The following is a 14,365-nucleotide window of genomic DNA, read 5'->3' as shown; positions in this document are numbered from 1 at the left end:
AAAAAGGAGCCCTGAAGCTCTGCAAAGATATTGTTTAGTGGTGAGGTTGAAAAGCGTGGCAGCCGATCATTTGAACGAATGTCGATTCCTTGTGTTTACATACATTTTAAATTAGTTTTTTTTTCCTGAGTCACAGTTTCCAATAAAGATAAAATTCGAAGGTGAGTTTGAACTCAATTTCAGAATTAAAATTAGCGGTATCGATCAAAGATGTTGAGCAACGTTTCGATGAAAATCAATTTTCCTAAGAAATACGAAATCCGACCTCGCTTTAGAAAAAGGGTGAAGTATAAACTTAAAAACATACAAGCCAGCAGTGTGCGAAGGAGGATGAAAGCATAAGATAGTCTTCCACACTAGCTCATGCATTTGTTCACCAACACAGACGTAGGGTAACTATGTTTCGCGCCACAAAACAAGAAAACCATTACAAAAAAGGAGGAAAAAATATTAATCGTGCGGCCCACGTTTTTTGCCGTACCGTCTTCATAACAACAACGTTGAGGTTTTGGTTGGCCTTAACAAAATCTTTGCCACATACTCCACCAATCAGTGGACGAATCAAACGACTTTTCCCCTCGCTCATGATTGGTTCTGCCATTTTTCCTTCAATGTCTTCTTTTTTTGGAGAAAAAAAAAGGTTTCCTGATCGAGTTTTCATTAATTCCTGAAACCTGATTAAAAACAGCCATTATATTATTTTCCATCTCGTTTATACGTAAGGAACGCCAAAACGATATTGTACAGACCTGAGCGGAGTTGAGAATGGTAAAAATATACTGGAATACCAATCCCGCATCCGTGGCAGCTAGTAATCCGAACACCCATGTCAAACCCAACAAAGGGGACAAAATGATGCAAGCTTTGAATCCCTTCCTAGATCAAAATCAGCATGCGAGAAAGAGTATAAATATTTAAACCTAAGAGTTGATTATGTAAAATTGGCTGAGAGAATTGACAGATCCTTGCACCTATCTGGACAATTTAAGCAATTGCTTTTTCTAGACCGACCTAAAAATCTCAGGACCGTGGCTTCAACGGGATTCGAACCCATGACCTCTGCGTTGCCAGTGCTGATCTACCAACTAAGCTATGAAGCCACACAGTTGGGAGCAGCTCAATTTGCTGGGCTCATGTGTTCCCGTTGATTATGTGCAGGAAAGCAAAGCTGAAGCATAGCTCGGTCGTTCAAACGTTGGATAGCACTACACCGCACATAAATCACCATCTGTAGGATATGCTCTATCAAATAATACATAAGTCTTACTAACCTCGTTTCCTCGGTCCGTACTGTACGTTACGGATTGAATTTTTCCCGATATATGGACCAAGCGCGAGGGGCCAGGCCATAATTCAACGGGAAAAAAAAACAAAGATCCCTAACTTACAGTACGGACCGAGAAAACGAGAACAGTAAGATATTTATTATATCTCTGATGTAATCAGTAGTGCGGGAAAGGAAACTGCAGTTTAAGTCAAGCGGAAGGTTCAACTGCCACAGCGATTGCACATCAAAATCCCAAAAGAAAAACAAATCTGAGCTTTATAAAATAGTTGCTTGCAAGATTAATTAGAAACGGTTTTACAAGTTTACGTAACATAAACGACATGAAAAACTTGGCCTGGAATGTGCATTCAGCTCTTGATTTCTAACTCTTTTTTACGTCCAATGCTACTTTCCAAATTCATGAATATCGCAAATTTACTCTGATTGCCCATTTCATGCCTTGTACCAGTCTCGTGAGAAGAGCTTCTTTCTCTTCTTTCTTCCAGATCATCTTTGAAAAACAATTCATCTGTTAAATTCTTATTTTAAAACAAATACAACGAAAATTGCGACCTTCCTTTCACGGACAAAACGTACTTAAAGGACCTCAATTTTGATGGATTCGGGTCTTTCAGGTTCCTTATCTCTCGCAGTACTGCAATGAGAATCATGACGTTTATCTAGCAAATAAAACAACACATAAACGTTTTCAAAGAAATAGGTCACGGGATATGCCAGTTGCTTGGCAACTGGAAAGGAAGTCAGAGTCCCGGACCTAGTCACTGAGGGATTAGGTTAGAACATTCGACCGCTGTTCCGAAGGTCGTGTGCTTCATTTCTGGTTTTGGCTTTCTCACGGGTACATTGCATCAATACCACTATTAAAAAAATAAAAAAATACAATATGCCGATTTGCACCCTACTGGATCTAACCCTTTGACTTCCAGGAGTGAGCAGCACGTAAATTCTCATAACAATTTCAATGAAATGTCGGGCAGACAGGTATTGAGGATGAAGATAATTATCAGCCTTAAGAGTTGTGATCTTAATCGAAAGAGCACCAAATTCCCATAACCACCCAACAAAGAAATCTATAGTACTAGTTAGGAGAATGAAAGTATCGATCTTTGGAATGAAAGAATTAAGATCTTCCCTATTTGGCCTCTGTTTGCTGCTCACGTAATTCCTCGAGAATAAATGAGGGTAACTGACCTACTTTGTGCAAAAACACGAGGCTTTAAGTTGCTTCTTTTCCAATGACAGCAAACAAAGCCAATTTAATCATTAAACGAATAAAATTTCACAGCAATCACAGCCACTGACCTTTTCTTCTTGCGAGTTTGATATATCGTGTAAGTTATAATGAGGTAGAGTATTATACACTTTTGCCCAGCAACTCACAGATCATGGAGAATAATCCGATACGCACAGTTTATAAGTACCTCTTGTAAGGGTATGCCAAAACCTGGGTTCAATTCTCCTTCCTGGTTAAACGTGTAGTTTGTCAGTCCTTCACTCATTCATTTATTCAGTCGGTCAATCGGCCACTCAATCAGTCAACCGGTCGCTCGGTCAGCCAGTCAACTGGTCAGTCAGTCGGTCGATCGGACGGTCAGTCGTTCGTTCGTTCGATCAGTCAGTTAGTCGTTCGTTCGGTCGGTCGGTCGGTCGGTGGATCAGTTATTCAGCCAGTATGCTATCTGTCAGTCGTGCACTTCCTCCTTCGTTCGGTCGGCCTATGTACTTTATCAGCAAGTCATTAAATCAAATTCAAATTCTCTCAGTGGCTAAAACCAATGACTTACGAGTGTTATGATCAGGACTGGCACAATGAATGACCAGCTTAACTTCTTGGAGAATGACAGCCAACAGCTTGAAAGACAATGCAAATAATCCCTCAGTGAGTATGATTTTTGAGACTATTCTAGCACCCATGAACCATTTTCATTTAAGAGTTTAAAATTGGCGGCGCGGGATAATCATTTGGATGCACTGCGTTGAAATTCCAATAAACGAAATGAAGTTGTCTGTGGGAGTGGTCCTAAATCAGTTTATCTCTACCACGCTTTATAAATGGCCATGTGATTGCCTCCTCGTAATTGTTTTACAACTCTTAGTCGGTTTATTTTGTAGTATTTTACTCCCAAATAAATTATGCAATTGTAATTGATGCACTTATTTCGTCAGGTTTTTTTTAATGCGGTTGTGTTAAATGTTGTTTTCACCACAAGCTTCGGGCTTTTATGGAACCACCTTTAAAGGATCTTTGGTCGGCCGATACCGTCTTTGTGCGTAGAAGAGTGTCTCTCGAAAGAATGGTGGCCAGTGTAACAACATTTTACAAAGCACTGTCATCGATCGTAGAAGCCCTGCGACTCTTGGAAACAAGATGGCGGTCAGATGGCGAAGTGAGTCTACACTTTAAGCCTCCAAAATTCAATTTTAAGAGTATAAACCGTTGTAGACTCCATCACAGAGATTAATTCTAAGTCGTCATAGTGCAATATTAAAAGGAAAACTGTTTATTTTTCTTATCGTTTATGGTGGTGGGCGAGGGCTGGACGTATTTAATGTTACGCGGGTGTTACATGACGTCATATTACATGTCACAGCCCCAAAGGAAACAGCTTAAAAATAAAAATTGGTTTATCAACTTAGTTTACATGCTAAATTGACCACCGTATTCGAAAGTTGACGTCTCGAGCGTTAGCCCATTGACAGCAATTCGTTCTTACGAAGGGTAAACGCTCGAAAAGTTATCATTCGAATTTTTTTTACGGTGGTCAATTTACCTAACTCAGTTGACAAACCTGTTTCTGTGTGTCCCTTCCTCACTGACAGTGTCTTTAGAAAAATAAACCCTTATATCGAGTTTTGAATACCCACTATATGAACTTGATATTTCATCGATAGGCCACTCCCGTCCTTAATCTTTTCCAGCCAGAGCTAGCGCTGCTTCCCTTTAACAAAAATTGTCGAATTCAAGGAGAGCCGGAAGACTTGCATATCAAATTACTTACAAATTTTCGTTTGTGTAATTTTGTAAGACTCCGACATCTTTTGAACTTATCCCAAGGGAAATAGCTACTGGTATGATTGGGAAACCTGTGGAGGAAAAGAGTCGATAACTCCCTATAAGCTTTGAACAGATAAGCCATTAACTTCGATTAATTCCCTCTTCAATTTCTAATTGGCTTACCCAATTATGATGATCTTTTTGCGAAGATTCAAGCCCACTTTATACTAGCACAAAAATCTGTCACAGCCCTTCGAATCCTCGGTACCGTACCTAGCATTTTTTTTGGGCAGGGCATGGAAAAAATGATCTGTGTGGCTAAGATGTTGGTTATAACCTCTCGAAATTGTGTTGTTTACCCTCTCAGAAATATGTAAGTAATTTGCATGATAATAGCGAATCTAATATGGCGGCCATAGTGAATAAACATGCAGCTATATCCAGGAATCGCACGTCACATATATGAAGTAAGTTCTACACTTTGATTTATTTCGTTGTTTAAAAGACTTTCAATGACAATTTTGGAAGAAGTAAGAGCACGAATTCGATCTCGGATCGCTTGCGTCTAAGAATTCCCAGATGACCAGTAGTCTACTGGGAAAAGTGATGCACGTAAACGCTAATTTTAAAGTATTTAATTGAAATATTGGTTACAATATGTTGAAAGCTAACCAAATAAAAATGGGTGCTCAGACTTAAATCTTTGAACAACATCACCAAAAAAAATGAGTGTTTAGACTTAATTTTGCGGATCAGCGCTGGCTGAAATGAGAGCTCAGACGCGAATACTGTCGATGTATATTTTACATCACGTAATTATTGTGAAATGTCCACAATCATTCTCTCTCTGCCAACATCCAATCAAAGCCCGGTGCAATTCCTGTGTTTCGCCATCGCTGTGAATAAGGTCAATTAGGCAGGAGGCCATGGGCTCTTGGATTTGGCTTACAGGAGCGACCATTCTTAATCCCATGGGTAATGACTTATCATGCAAGTCTTGTGAACGGCGGGGAAAGTCTGGTAAGGTTTCGCTTAAATGATCAATCAAAAAACAACTCTGTCTATAAAAACGCCGTTCAAAATATAATGAAGTTGAACGCTCCTAGTCATGGGCTCTTGCTTCCACATAAAATCAGGAGCTTATGTTTACTTGAGGAGCATAGTATTCCTATAGAGTGTTTTCACTCACGTAATCAACCGTAAACTTGTTTTCCACCGAAACAAAAGAAAGCGTTTGCATGATAATAGAGCTCAATTCCCGAAAGGTTAGTTGGGGACACCCACATGACCGCCATTCCTTTGTTTGGGGACACCAACATGGCCGACGTGACGTCACGTGAAAACACTCTTGACCAGTCATTATAAGCAATGAGACACTTCATGACGCTTAGTAAAATCGGCCTGCGTCTAATTTCTTGAATTTCTCGACATATCTGACAAAACAGTTACGGACGGTGCCTACTAATTCAAAGGTATCTTTGCACGGTTTACAGGCAATGCGGGAAAAGCAGATCTTAACAAGTGTTATTGAAATCCAAAAAGAAAATTGGGGATAACCACGCATTTTTCGAGATAATTAATCAACAATATATGTAAAAAGCTTTAAAATTGAAAACAATGTATGGTGTTCTCTTTCCAAATTCAAGCTTAATTATCTCTGAAAAATTCGGTGTTACCCCCAATTTCCTTTTGGATACCAAGAGAACTTGCTAAGTTCTGCTTTCTCTGCATAGTTTTGAACCGCGCGAAAATATCCCTGTATTGATAAGCACTGCCGATAGGAAATCCGAGTATTTCGAGATGCGCAGAACGTATGCGCAATAGCAATAGCAGGCACCGTCAGGCATCCGTTCCCCTGTGTTTATTTCCGTTAAAACGTTAATTCCGCACCGTTCTTCTACCGCCAAAAATCTAAAAACAAACTAGACTGCTGGTTTCTTGGCTCATTTCATTAAATTCTCACTAAGAAACGATGTATTGTTTTTGCGCTGTTTAATAAAAGAGCATGCCTGAGTGTTTATGGGGTTTCAAACCAAGAGGCAAAGCCTCGCGGTTTTAGAGCCGATAAAACGCGACCTGCGAGTTTATTGAACGGCTTTAAAAAACACATTCCACTTAAAACGTGTCCCTCTGGAGGTTCAGATTGTGAGGGCAGCACATCGGCATACAAAAAACAAAACAAAACAAGCTACACTTTATCATTATGCTTTATAAAAGGAATTTAATGAGGAGTGTTTTATCGGTATCAAAAGCTCATACACGTGACGTTTTAGCGGTGACCTGATAGGCTGTTTCAATCATGAATTATTAATGATACTTTGAATGGTATCTATGTGAACAACCTTTCTTGTAGATACAAATTGTACGGGCGATGCCACTCAACGGTTATTTACTCGAAAACTTACCCCATGCAAAGACATAAAGATACCAAACTTTAACTGATCTGAAAACTTCAACCACCATGATATAGAGATATACTCCTTCCAAAAGCATCCAGCCAAACGATACCAGGAAAAGGTAATGAAGTAATATTGCCACTAATACACAGACAGGCTATGAAAAAGGTAAAGGAAAGAAAAAAAGAAAGTGGAGAAAAATATCAGTTGTGTTAAAGAAGACGGTGACTGAGAGATGTGAGTTTTTATCAATGGTGACGCGAAGATAGTCGGAAAAAATTCGTGAGCACCGAACCAGATTAGCAGTTCGGATGTTCTACCTCGAAGTTATCCAAGACTCATGGAAACATAAATACTGCAAGGCGTCAGCTTGAGATTTTGCTGTAATGACGTCAGTCTCGGTTATTAATTAGTACTGACGGAAGAAGTAAATGTTTCTGTGCGCCGGTCAAAGAATAATGATCAATAAATCAAATCAATCAATCAATCAATCAATCAAAGCCTTTATTTTAAAACGGAAATAGATGGTTTGCAACCAATTTCTGGACATCCGAGCGGGAGGTCGCGGGTTCGCACCCTGGCCGGATCAACACTCTGGGTGTTAAATAACTAAGGAAAAAGTGCTGTCTTTGTAACTACATCTGCAAATGGTTAGACTTTCTAGTCTTCTCGGATAAGGACGATAAGCAGGAGGTCGAGTCTCAAAAGCCCTTCTTCGTTAACTCTGTGGGACGTTAAGGATACCACACACTATTCTAGAAGAGTAGGGCATGGCACGGGATTCCCGGTGTTGTGGCTTGACCTTTCCAGCACGTGGTGAGCTTGGTAGGATTAGGACAGACTTTCATATACCGGATTAAAAATTGAAAATTAAATGAGACTTACCTGGAAGTTGACGTTTGATTGTAATTCTATAAGTCATACCAATATTATTGGGAATCACAATTTGCAGAGGAGGTGTCTCCTCAAACTCAATATTGTATTGCTGAATAGCATTCAGAATTACAAGATCCTGCGTAATAGTTTCCATTGACAGAAATGATTTTTCACTTGTCCTGCAGTGAAAGAGAGGGTATGGTAATTCTCAACTGCATCATTTAGTAGTTCTGGAGGATTCACCTTTATGCTAAACTGTGTATTTAATGGTTCTTCGGATTACTTTTCTTGTGCGACGTTCCTGACTGGAAAGTCGCACGGCTGTACACCAAATCCCATGATAGCCTTTCTGTTTGAGGTATGCCGTGGTCGGTCATATGGTTTCCGGTAGAAGCGTTTCTGTTCTGGGGCCTTCTTTTGAAATTGTTTTCCCACTCGGCTTTCCTCGGTCAGTTCTTTGCTTGGATAGGTCATCACCAAAACGTTTGGTGGTAGGAGCTATTTCTGGTTTACATAACCTTGTAAAGGGGGATTCTACGTCAGGTTTGATCAGTTCGCGTCTCTTCATGTTCAAGCTCCAGTTTGCTTGGCTAATAAGCACAAGACTATCCATGACGTGTTGCAAGACGTCTTTCACGCTGATAGTTGTGTTGGTCTGCCATTCTTGGCTAACTTATCAGCCAGAAGTGCAAGAGAGGAAAGCTTTTGAGTCAGGGTATCTTGTACTTGCTGGAATATGAGATCAACAGTTTTAGAACGTCTGGGGCCGGTTGCTCGAAGCTTGGTTAGCGCAAACCTTTGGTTAAGAGGCATCAAAACCTATGGGTTTCCATGGTATTTTACACTGGTTAGCGCTAAACATGCCTCGAGCGACCCGGGCCAGGATAACAAATCCCAAATTCCTTCATTGTCGTAACTGTGCCCACACGGCTACAGATTTTCGGCGGAAAATACTTCTCACCGCGCTCTTTCACCGTGTCGGCGGAGAGCTGTCCCGATAAAATGTTGTCGATCACATCAGCAATTTTGGTAGCAATAGGTGGAGACTTCTTAACAGAAGAAATAAAAGCCTGTGTCAGGTTATCAAGTAAGACAGATTTTTGCTCTTTGTCAGAACTTGCCTCACCGGCAGTAGTTTGACTATTGACACCATCACTGCTCGAAGCAAGCAAGACAGTCACGACACGAGTTAGGTCAACCGTGCTAGTTTTCCCGCTATCGGTGTCCTTATGTTTGTCGCTAGAGTCATCTCGGAAAAGAAGGTCTTCATGGAGACTTTGGAAAGCGTCTGACTGTCTCTTCGTAGCTGCAGAAAGGTCTGCCAGCGATGTCTGAATTCCCTGCAAAATTCCCGCCAACAGACCAATGCCGGCTTCTTGCGATAAGCGGGCATCCTGTATCACGATTAGTCGAGAGTCCACGAAAAACGTTTTACGAAAGCGGCAAAAAACTTAATATTCCTACGCAGTTAGAGAAGGTTTTGTCTACTGATGAAACGAAGCGTTAGCACTGTTGTGCGCGTGCGCGATGCAATCTCATGGGATCCCAGATGCAGTGATGACGAAATAGAATGGCGGAGTACAAAAGAACCATTGTTACTCCGATTAGGACTTCCTAATTATGTATTGTTATGTTCGCTTTGTTCTTTTGTCTTATAAACATTGATTATTTTGGATCTGGTATATGAAAGTCCAGCCCAGGATTAGCTTGAAGGGCTTCTGTGTGAATGAGGCCACAATTGTGTATCACAGCCAGAAGTCAGGCTACTTAGCCAAGTGCTAGAGCCTCACTCAAAACCCCACACCAAACAATGATGTAAATGTACAATTGCTGGTGGACGAACAAAAGGAGACAATAAAGAAGATCTTTTGTTTTCGTCCACCAACATGGAGGCGATGACGCCACGTGAAAATCCACCTATATTCAAAGGTAAAAGCTTGTGGGTTCGTTTATCTAAGGATCTAATGTACTAATGGACCTACACTAGGGGAATTTACATCTTGTCTAAAACTTAAGATATATATAGTTAAATAAGATTAAACTGGTTTAAACTTCAACTTTGTCAGTCTTATGTCTAAATAAAATTTCCTGATCTGAAAGTGCAGGTGCCGTAGATACAGACGTCACTTTAAAAGTAAAATTCTTAAAATTATCTAATAGTCTCAATTTCCGCTTGAGACTCGCTTGTCTCTTGTTCCTCATTTTTTTCAGTGAATTTTATTTGAATTCTTGCGATTCACCACCGATAACACGATAAAACATGACCTTTCCAAAGCAGCTGACTTCAAAGTGCTACTATGATTAAGTGTAAATTACGATGCACCAACTAACCTTTTCTTCAGTTGCATTAATTCCTGATATAAAGACTAGTTGAGCCCAAAACAGTGCTGCAGCCAGATTTATACGAATCTGTTTTCCTTCAGCTTTGAATTTCCTACGGACAAAGTAATTCAATAGCTTAAAACAATCGACTTTATTTCTTATGCTGTTTCTACATGACACTGAGTGAGGCAACCGGTCAAACTTTTGAAATTACTAAATGATACGTAATTCGGTGATTTTTCAAATGAAATTAAAAATAATAATAATAATAATAACAATAATAATAATAAAAATAATAATAATAATAATAATAATAATAATAATAATAATAATAATGATGGTTTATTAAAATACACATGGTGGCATAAAAACTATGAAATACAATGTGCTTACATAAGTTACAACTAAAGATAAAATTACATTTGTTTCAAAGGGACTGGGATTACAGGCTATTTATAAGTTATTTACAATTCAGAGATAGATAAAAGACAATACTAGAGATAACTAGACTCGTAAGATTAGTTAATTTTCGCCATTGCTGGGAAAAAACTAGAACCGATGCGTTTTGTTCTATACTGGAAGCGGCTAGAACTGCGGTGCAGCTGGCCATTGATATTGTGCCACACTTTAAGACACAGGTGGGTGCGTCTATCCTCTAAACTGGTAATGTTGGCTTGTTCAAGAGCCTGTTGATAGTCAAGGTCAGGGTATACAATTCGCAGGGCCCTCTTCTGGATAGCTTCAAGCTGGTCAATGAGGAAGCGAGGAAGGCAAGTAGCCCAGACAACAGAAGAGTATTCTAGGACAGAGCGAACCAGGGCGCTATAGATGGTGACAAGGTCCACTGGAGGGAGTCCGGCGCGCTTCAAGACCCTGAGAATGTGCAGTCGCTTAGACGCCTTGGAAACGATTTCGTTGGTGTTATCGTTCCACTTTAGGGTGTCACACAGGGTCAGACCAAGTACTTTGTAAGATGACACAGCCTCTAGAGGTAAATTATTGATGGTCAGCATTGGAGAGACAGGCTTGGTTTTGAGGGGACAAATGGTCATGATCTTGCATTTTTTAGGGTTGAGGTTCATGTTGTTCTGCTGGGTCCATTGCGAAATGCAGTTGATGTCGTTCTGCAGAGATGACCCCTCGACCAAACTGGTGACCTCAGATATTGTAACGTCGTCGACGTACTTCCAGTGGCTCGAGCGGAGGGGAGAGTGAATAGCCAGGTCATTAATCATTATCAAAAAGAGGATTGGACCCAATTTGGTGCCCTGGGGGACACCAGCATGTACGGGCATCCACCCTGAGATGGAGTCCAAGAGCTTAACAGCCTGGCGGCGACCACTGAGAAAGCTGCATATCCAACTGATCAACCAACCTCTAACACCTAGATGGATTAGCTTGGTCACCAAGATGGTATAATGCTTTACTAAAGTCTAGAAAGCACACGCGGAGGAACTTGCCAGGGCAGTCAAGAGACGACAGCCAGTTGTGCAGCTATCCAAAAGGCAGTAGGTTGTAGAAGTACCTTTAAGGCTGCCGAACTGTTGAGGGTCAATATGGTGTTTAACGTCGTCTATCAGCCACTCGACGAAGAAATCTTCTAGCACCTTAGAGAGCACTGGGGTCAGGGCGATAGGTCTTAGGTCCCCATCACCTGCGACCGGTTTGACCTTTGGGACGGGTGTTAGATGGGAGTCCTTCCACCGTTCTGGAAACACGCCATATGACACTGAGCAATTAAAGATCGCAGTTACCGGTTCGGCAAGCTCGAGTGCGAATTCTTTGAGGAGGCGCGCAGGAATACCATCCGGCCCTGAAGCCTTGTAGGCACTAAGACCAAGTAGCTTACGACATACAGCTGAGGTGGTAATAGTTGGAGGTTGATCCGACGATGGTAAGTATGCAGGGAGGGCGGCGGTATCGAATGGTTGGATGTCAGATGTGACGGATATAAAATAATTTTTCAGACGAGTGGCAAGGGTTTTACCCGAGATAATGTTGCCATGATCGTCAGGATAGCTTAACTCGGAATCAGTAGAAGATTTGCCAGCAAGCTTACTCACCAGGCTCCACCAGCTTCTAGGGTCTGATGTTTTAAGACTCTTCACCTTGCGGGCGAAGAATTCCTTCTTGCGCTTACAGATTGCCATGCGCACTTTATTCCTGAGGAGTCGCCATTTTTCATTAGATCCAGAATGATACGCGCGCTGCCACTCCAAAATTAGCGATTTAATTTCGGCAGACATCCAGGGTTTGTCAGTCGGATGTATTTTAACACTCTTAGCCGGGAAGTAGATGTTGATTGCGTTGCAGAGGTCGTCAGAAACCGACGTTGTCAGATCGTCCACCGGTAAGTAATCAACTGCGCATGTGTGTGCAAACCAGCTATGTGCACTAACCTATCTCCCAAAAGCATTGAGAGCCGACTCAGGAAAGCGACGTATTTTAACTACTTTTTTCTTAGCCGTCAATTTGCTAGAGCCATAGTTAGAGTTGGGTACCCAGTGAACCAGTGGTCAGAAGACCCTAAGTGCGCGCTTACAATAGGCTTGTTATAGCAAGAAGCTAAATTTGATATCACTAAGTCTAAAACACTATTACCCCTAGTGGGCTCGCGGACAAGCTGTTTTAGGGTGCGGTTTGTTAGAATGTTCTTAACGTCCAGAGTGTTAAAATCACCTAAAAGAACCACCCCGCAGTCTGGATGTGCGGACTTAACAGAGTCAATACACTCGATGATATAACTAGCACGAGCCCGCTATTCGTCAGCGGGTGCATCCGGAAAATACATAGCACCAACGATGATGCCAGAGAATGGACGGGGCAGGCGCGGAGGGCGAAGCCATAGCCACATACATTCGTGGTCTGGTGACTCAAGGTCAGACCTCCTTTTGAAGGGGATGCTAGATGAGACAAAAGTGCAGACACCACCTCCACGAGTTGGACGGTCTCGCCGCTGTAAAACATAGCCCGGGATGGTAAGGACACTATCATCAATCCTATCATTAAACCATGACTCAGTGATGACTGCGATATCCATGCGAGTAGATAGAAGCTGAGCAGTAAGCTCGTCGAACTTCTTTTCAAGAGAACGCGCGTTGGCCAAGTAAAAACTGGGAAGATCGTAACCTTTTTTTCCAACATGGCAAGAAAGTGGAATAGACCTGAGATAACTTCGCGCAGACCAGTCTTTCCCGCGTCCAATAAGAGAAGCGCTGGATCTCGTTGCGCTGTTGCGTGACAGGTGAGTTACAATGCTTTGTACACCGTGTTGGGTCTCAGGGGAACACCCCGAGATCTAGCCGGGTTATTAGCATAATCAGCCATGGACGACAAGTTAATACAAGCATCAGGAATCTAGTGTGTTTAAATCGATGTACTCCTGCATCTTGAAATGTGGCACTGCAGGGCCTACAATATTCCAAAGAAATCTCACTGCGGTAGACCAATAAAATATTTTTGTAAGACCGTCTATAAAACGGTGGGCTCTAAGGACTCTCTAAGAACATGCAATTAATTCCGATCGAAAAAATATTTTCTAATAGAGACTCGATCCGTAAGGCCAGGGAAGCTCTTTTTAATTTCAAAAGGCAGGACAATTGATCCCAACGGTCTTAATATCCGCGAAGAAACGTATTGGATTTCACTTTATTATTTAGAGTCATTTCCGTTACTCTTAGTATTTGAATTCAAATTCGTTGTAACTAACATGTTTTATCATATTTTTTCCAGTACTACGTCAACGTCCATTTACTGTATGTATGTACATAGAAGCAATTCAATGTAAACTCTCATTGTACCTAAAGAAGGCTGGTTTGGCCAGCCGAAATATAGTACACCACTAAAATCAAATCTACGTTCTATCGGCTCTTGCTTAAAATATTTAGTTTCTCAAATTGTAATTACGCCGATCAGATCAAGCCACTGATCCAACGTACACCGACAGAAAGATTGTCCACGGTTGCTTCCTTCAAAACTCTAAACTTGAGCCCGCGATATGGTAACGTGATACTGGTCACATTGGCATACAAGGAGGGGTGGACGTACGGTGACCAAAACCAAATTTTCTCGCACAGATGGGTTGCCATATTTTCTTACCCATGGTGCTCCGCGCGCGCGCGCACCATCGGCGCGAGGAGCTCCGCTATTGAAAAAGAACGTATTTGAGTTAATTATCCTGTTACCCAACAGTTTTAAGTTTCTTTTACTTTTATTTATACTCCTGGCAAAAACAAAACAAAAAATGAGCAAAATAGAGAGGCACTTCACTGATTCTGAGTTTTTAGTCTTTTTTTAGAATTTTGGTTAATCTCAGCTTGAACGTTATAAAAATTTTCTTATAAAAAGTAGTTTACTTACATGAACACAACATAAATTAGGATAAGAAGAAGTTCTCCAGTCATCGACAAGATACATCCGACATACGTTATCACCGATAAGGCAAGCTTATCCTTCTTTGAAATCTGCTCCTGAAACAAAAAAGTTCAT

At 41.2% G+C, this 14,365-nt stretch overlaps 1 protein-coding gene across 10 annotated transcripts in view; it reads right to left on the bottom strand.

The window, feature by feature from the left end:
- The window catches only part of LOC138032251 (adhesion G protein-coupled receptor L4-like), a 125,630-nt gene that overhangs the window by 51,163 nt on the left and 60,102 nt on the right, over positions 1-14,365 (bottom strand). For 5 of the 10 annotated variants that reach the window (XM_068879884.1, XM_068879882.1, XM_068879887.1 and 2 more), the window contains exons 11-17: positions 14,237-14,346; positions 9,887-9,989; positions 6,689-6,836; positions 4,288-4,372; positions 3,073-3,139; positions 1,865-1,947; positions 596-876 (exon numbers count right to left, since the gene is read on the bottom strand). The exons of the other annotated variants lie outside the window; for them this stretch is intronic. In XM_068879884.1, coding sequence (XP_068735985.1) covers positions 609-876; positions 1,865-1,947; positions 3,073-3,139; positions 4,288-4,372; positions 6,689-6,836; positions 9,887-9,989; positions 14,237-14,346 — 864 coding nt within the window. In that variant the 3' untranslated portion in view covers positions 596-608. Of the gene's footprint in view, positions 1-595; positions 877-1,864; positions 1,948-3,072; positions 3,140-4,287; positions 4,373-6,688; positions 6,837-9,886; positions 9,990-14,236; positions 14,347-14,365 lie in introns of those variants that run through there. 10 annotated transcript variants of the gene reach the window in all.

Source organism: Montipora capricornis, chromosome 14 (genome assembly GCF_036669925.1).
Source record: "Montipora capricornis isolate CH-2021 chromosome 14, ASM3666992v2, whole genome shotgun sequence".
Lineage (NCBI taxonomy): Eukaryota > Metazoa > Cnidaria > Anthozoa > Scleractinia > Acroporidae > Montipora > Montipora capricornis.
This window is presented reverse-complemented; position numbering and strand designations above follow the sequence as displayed.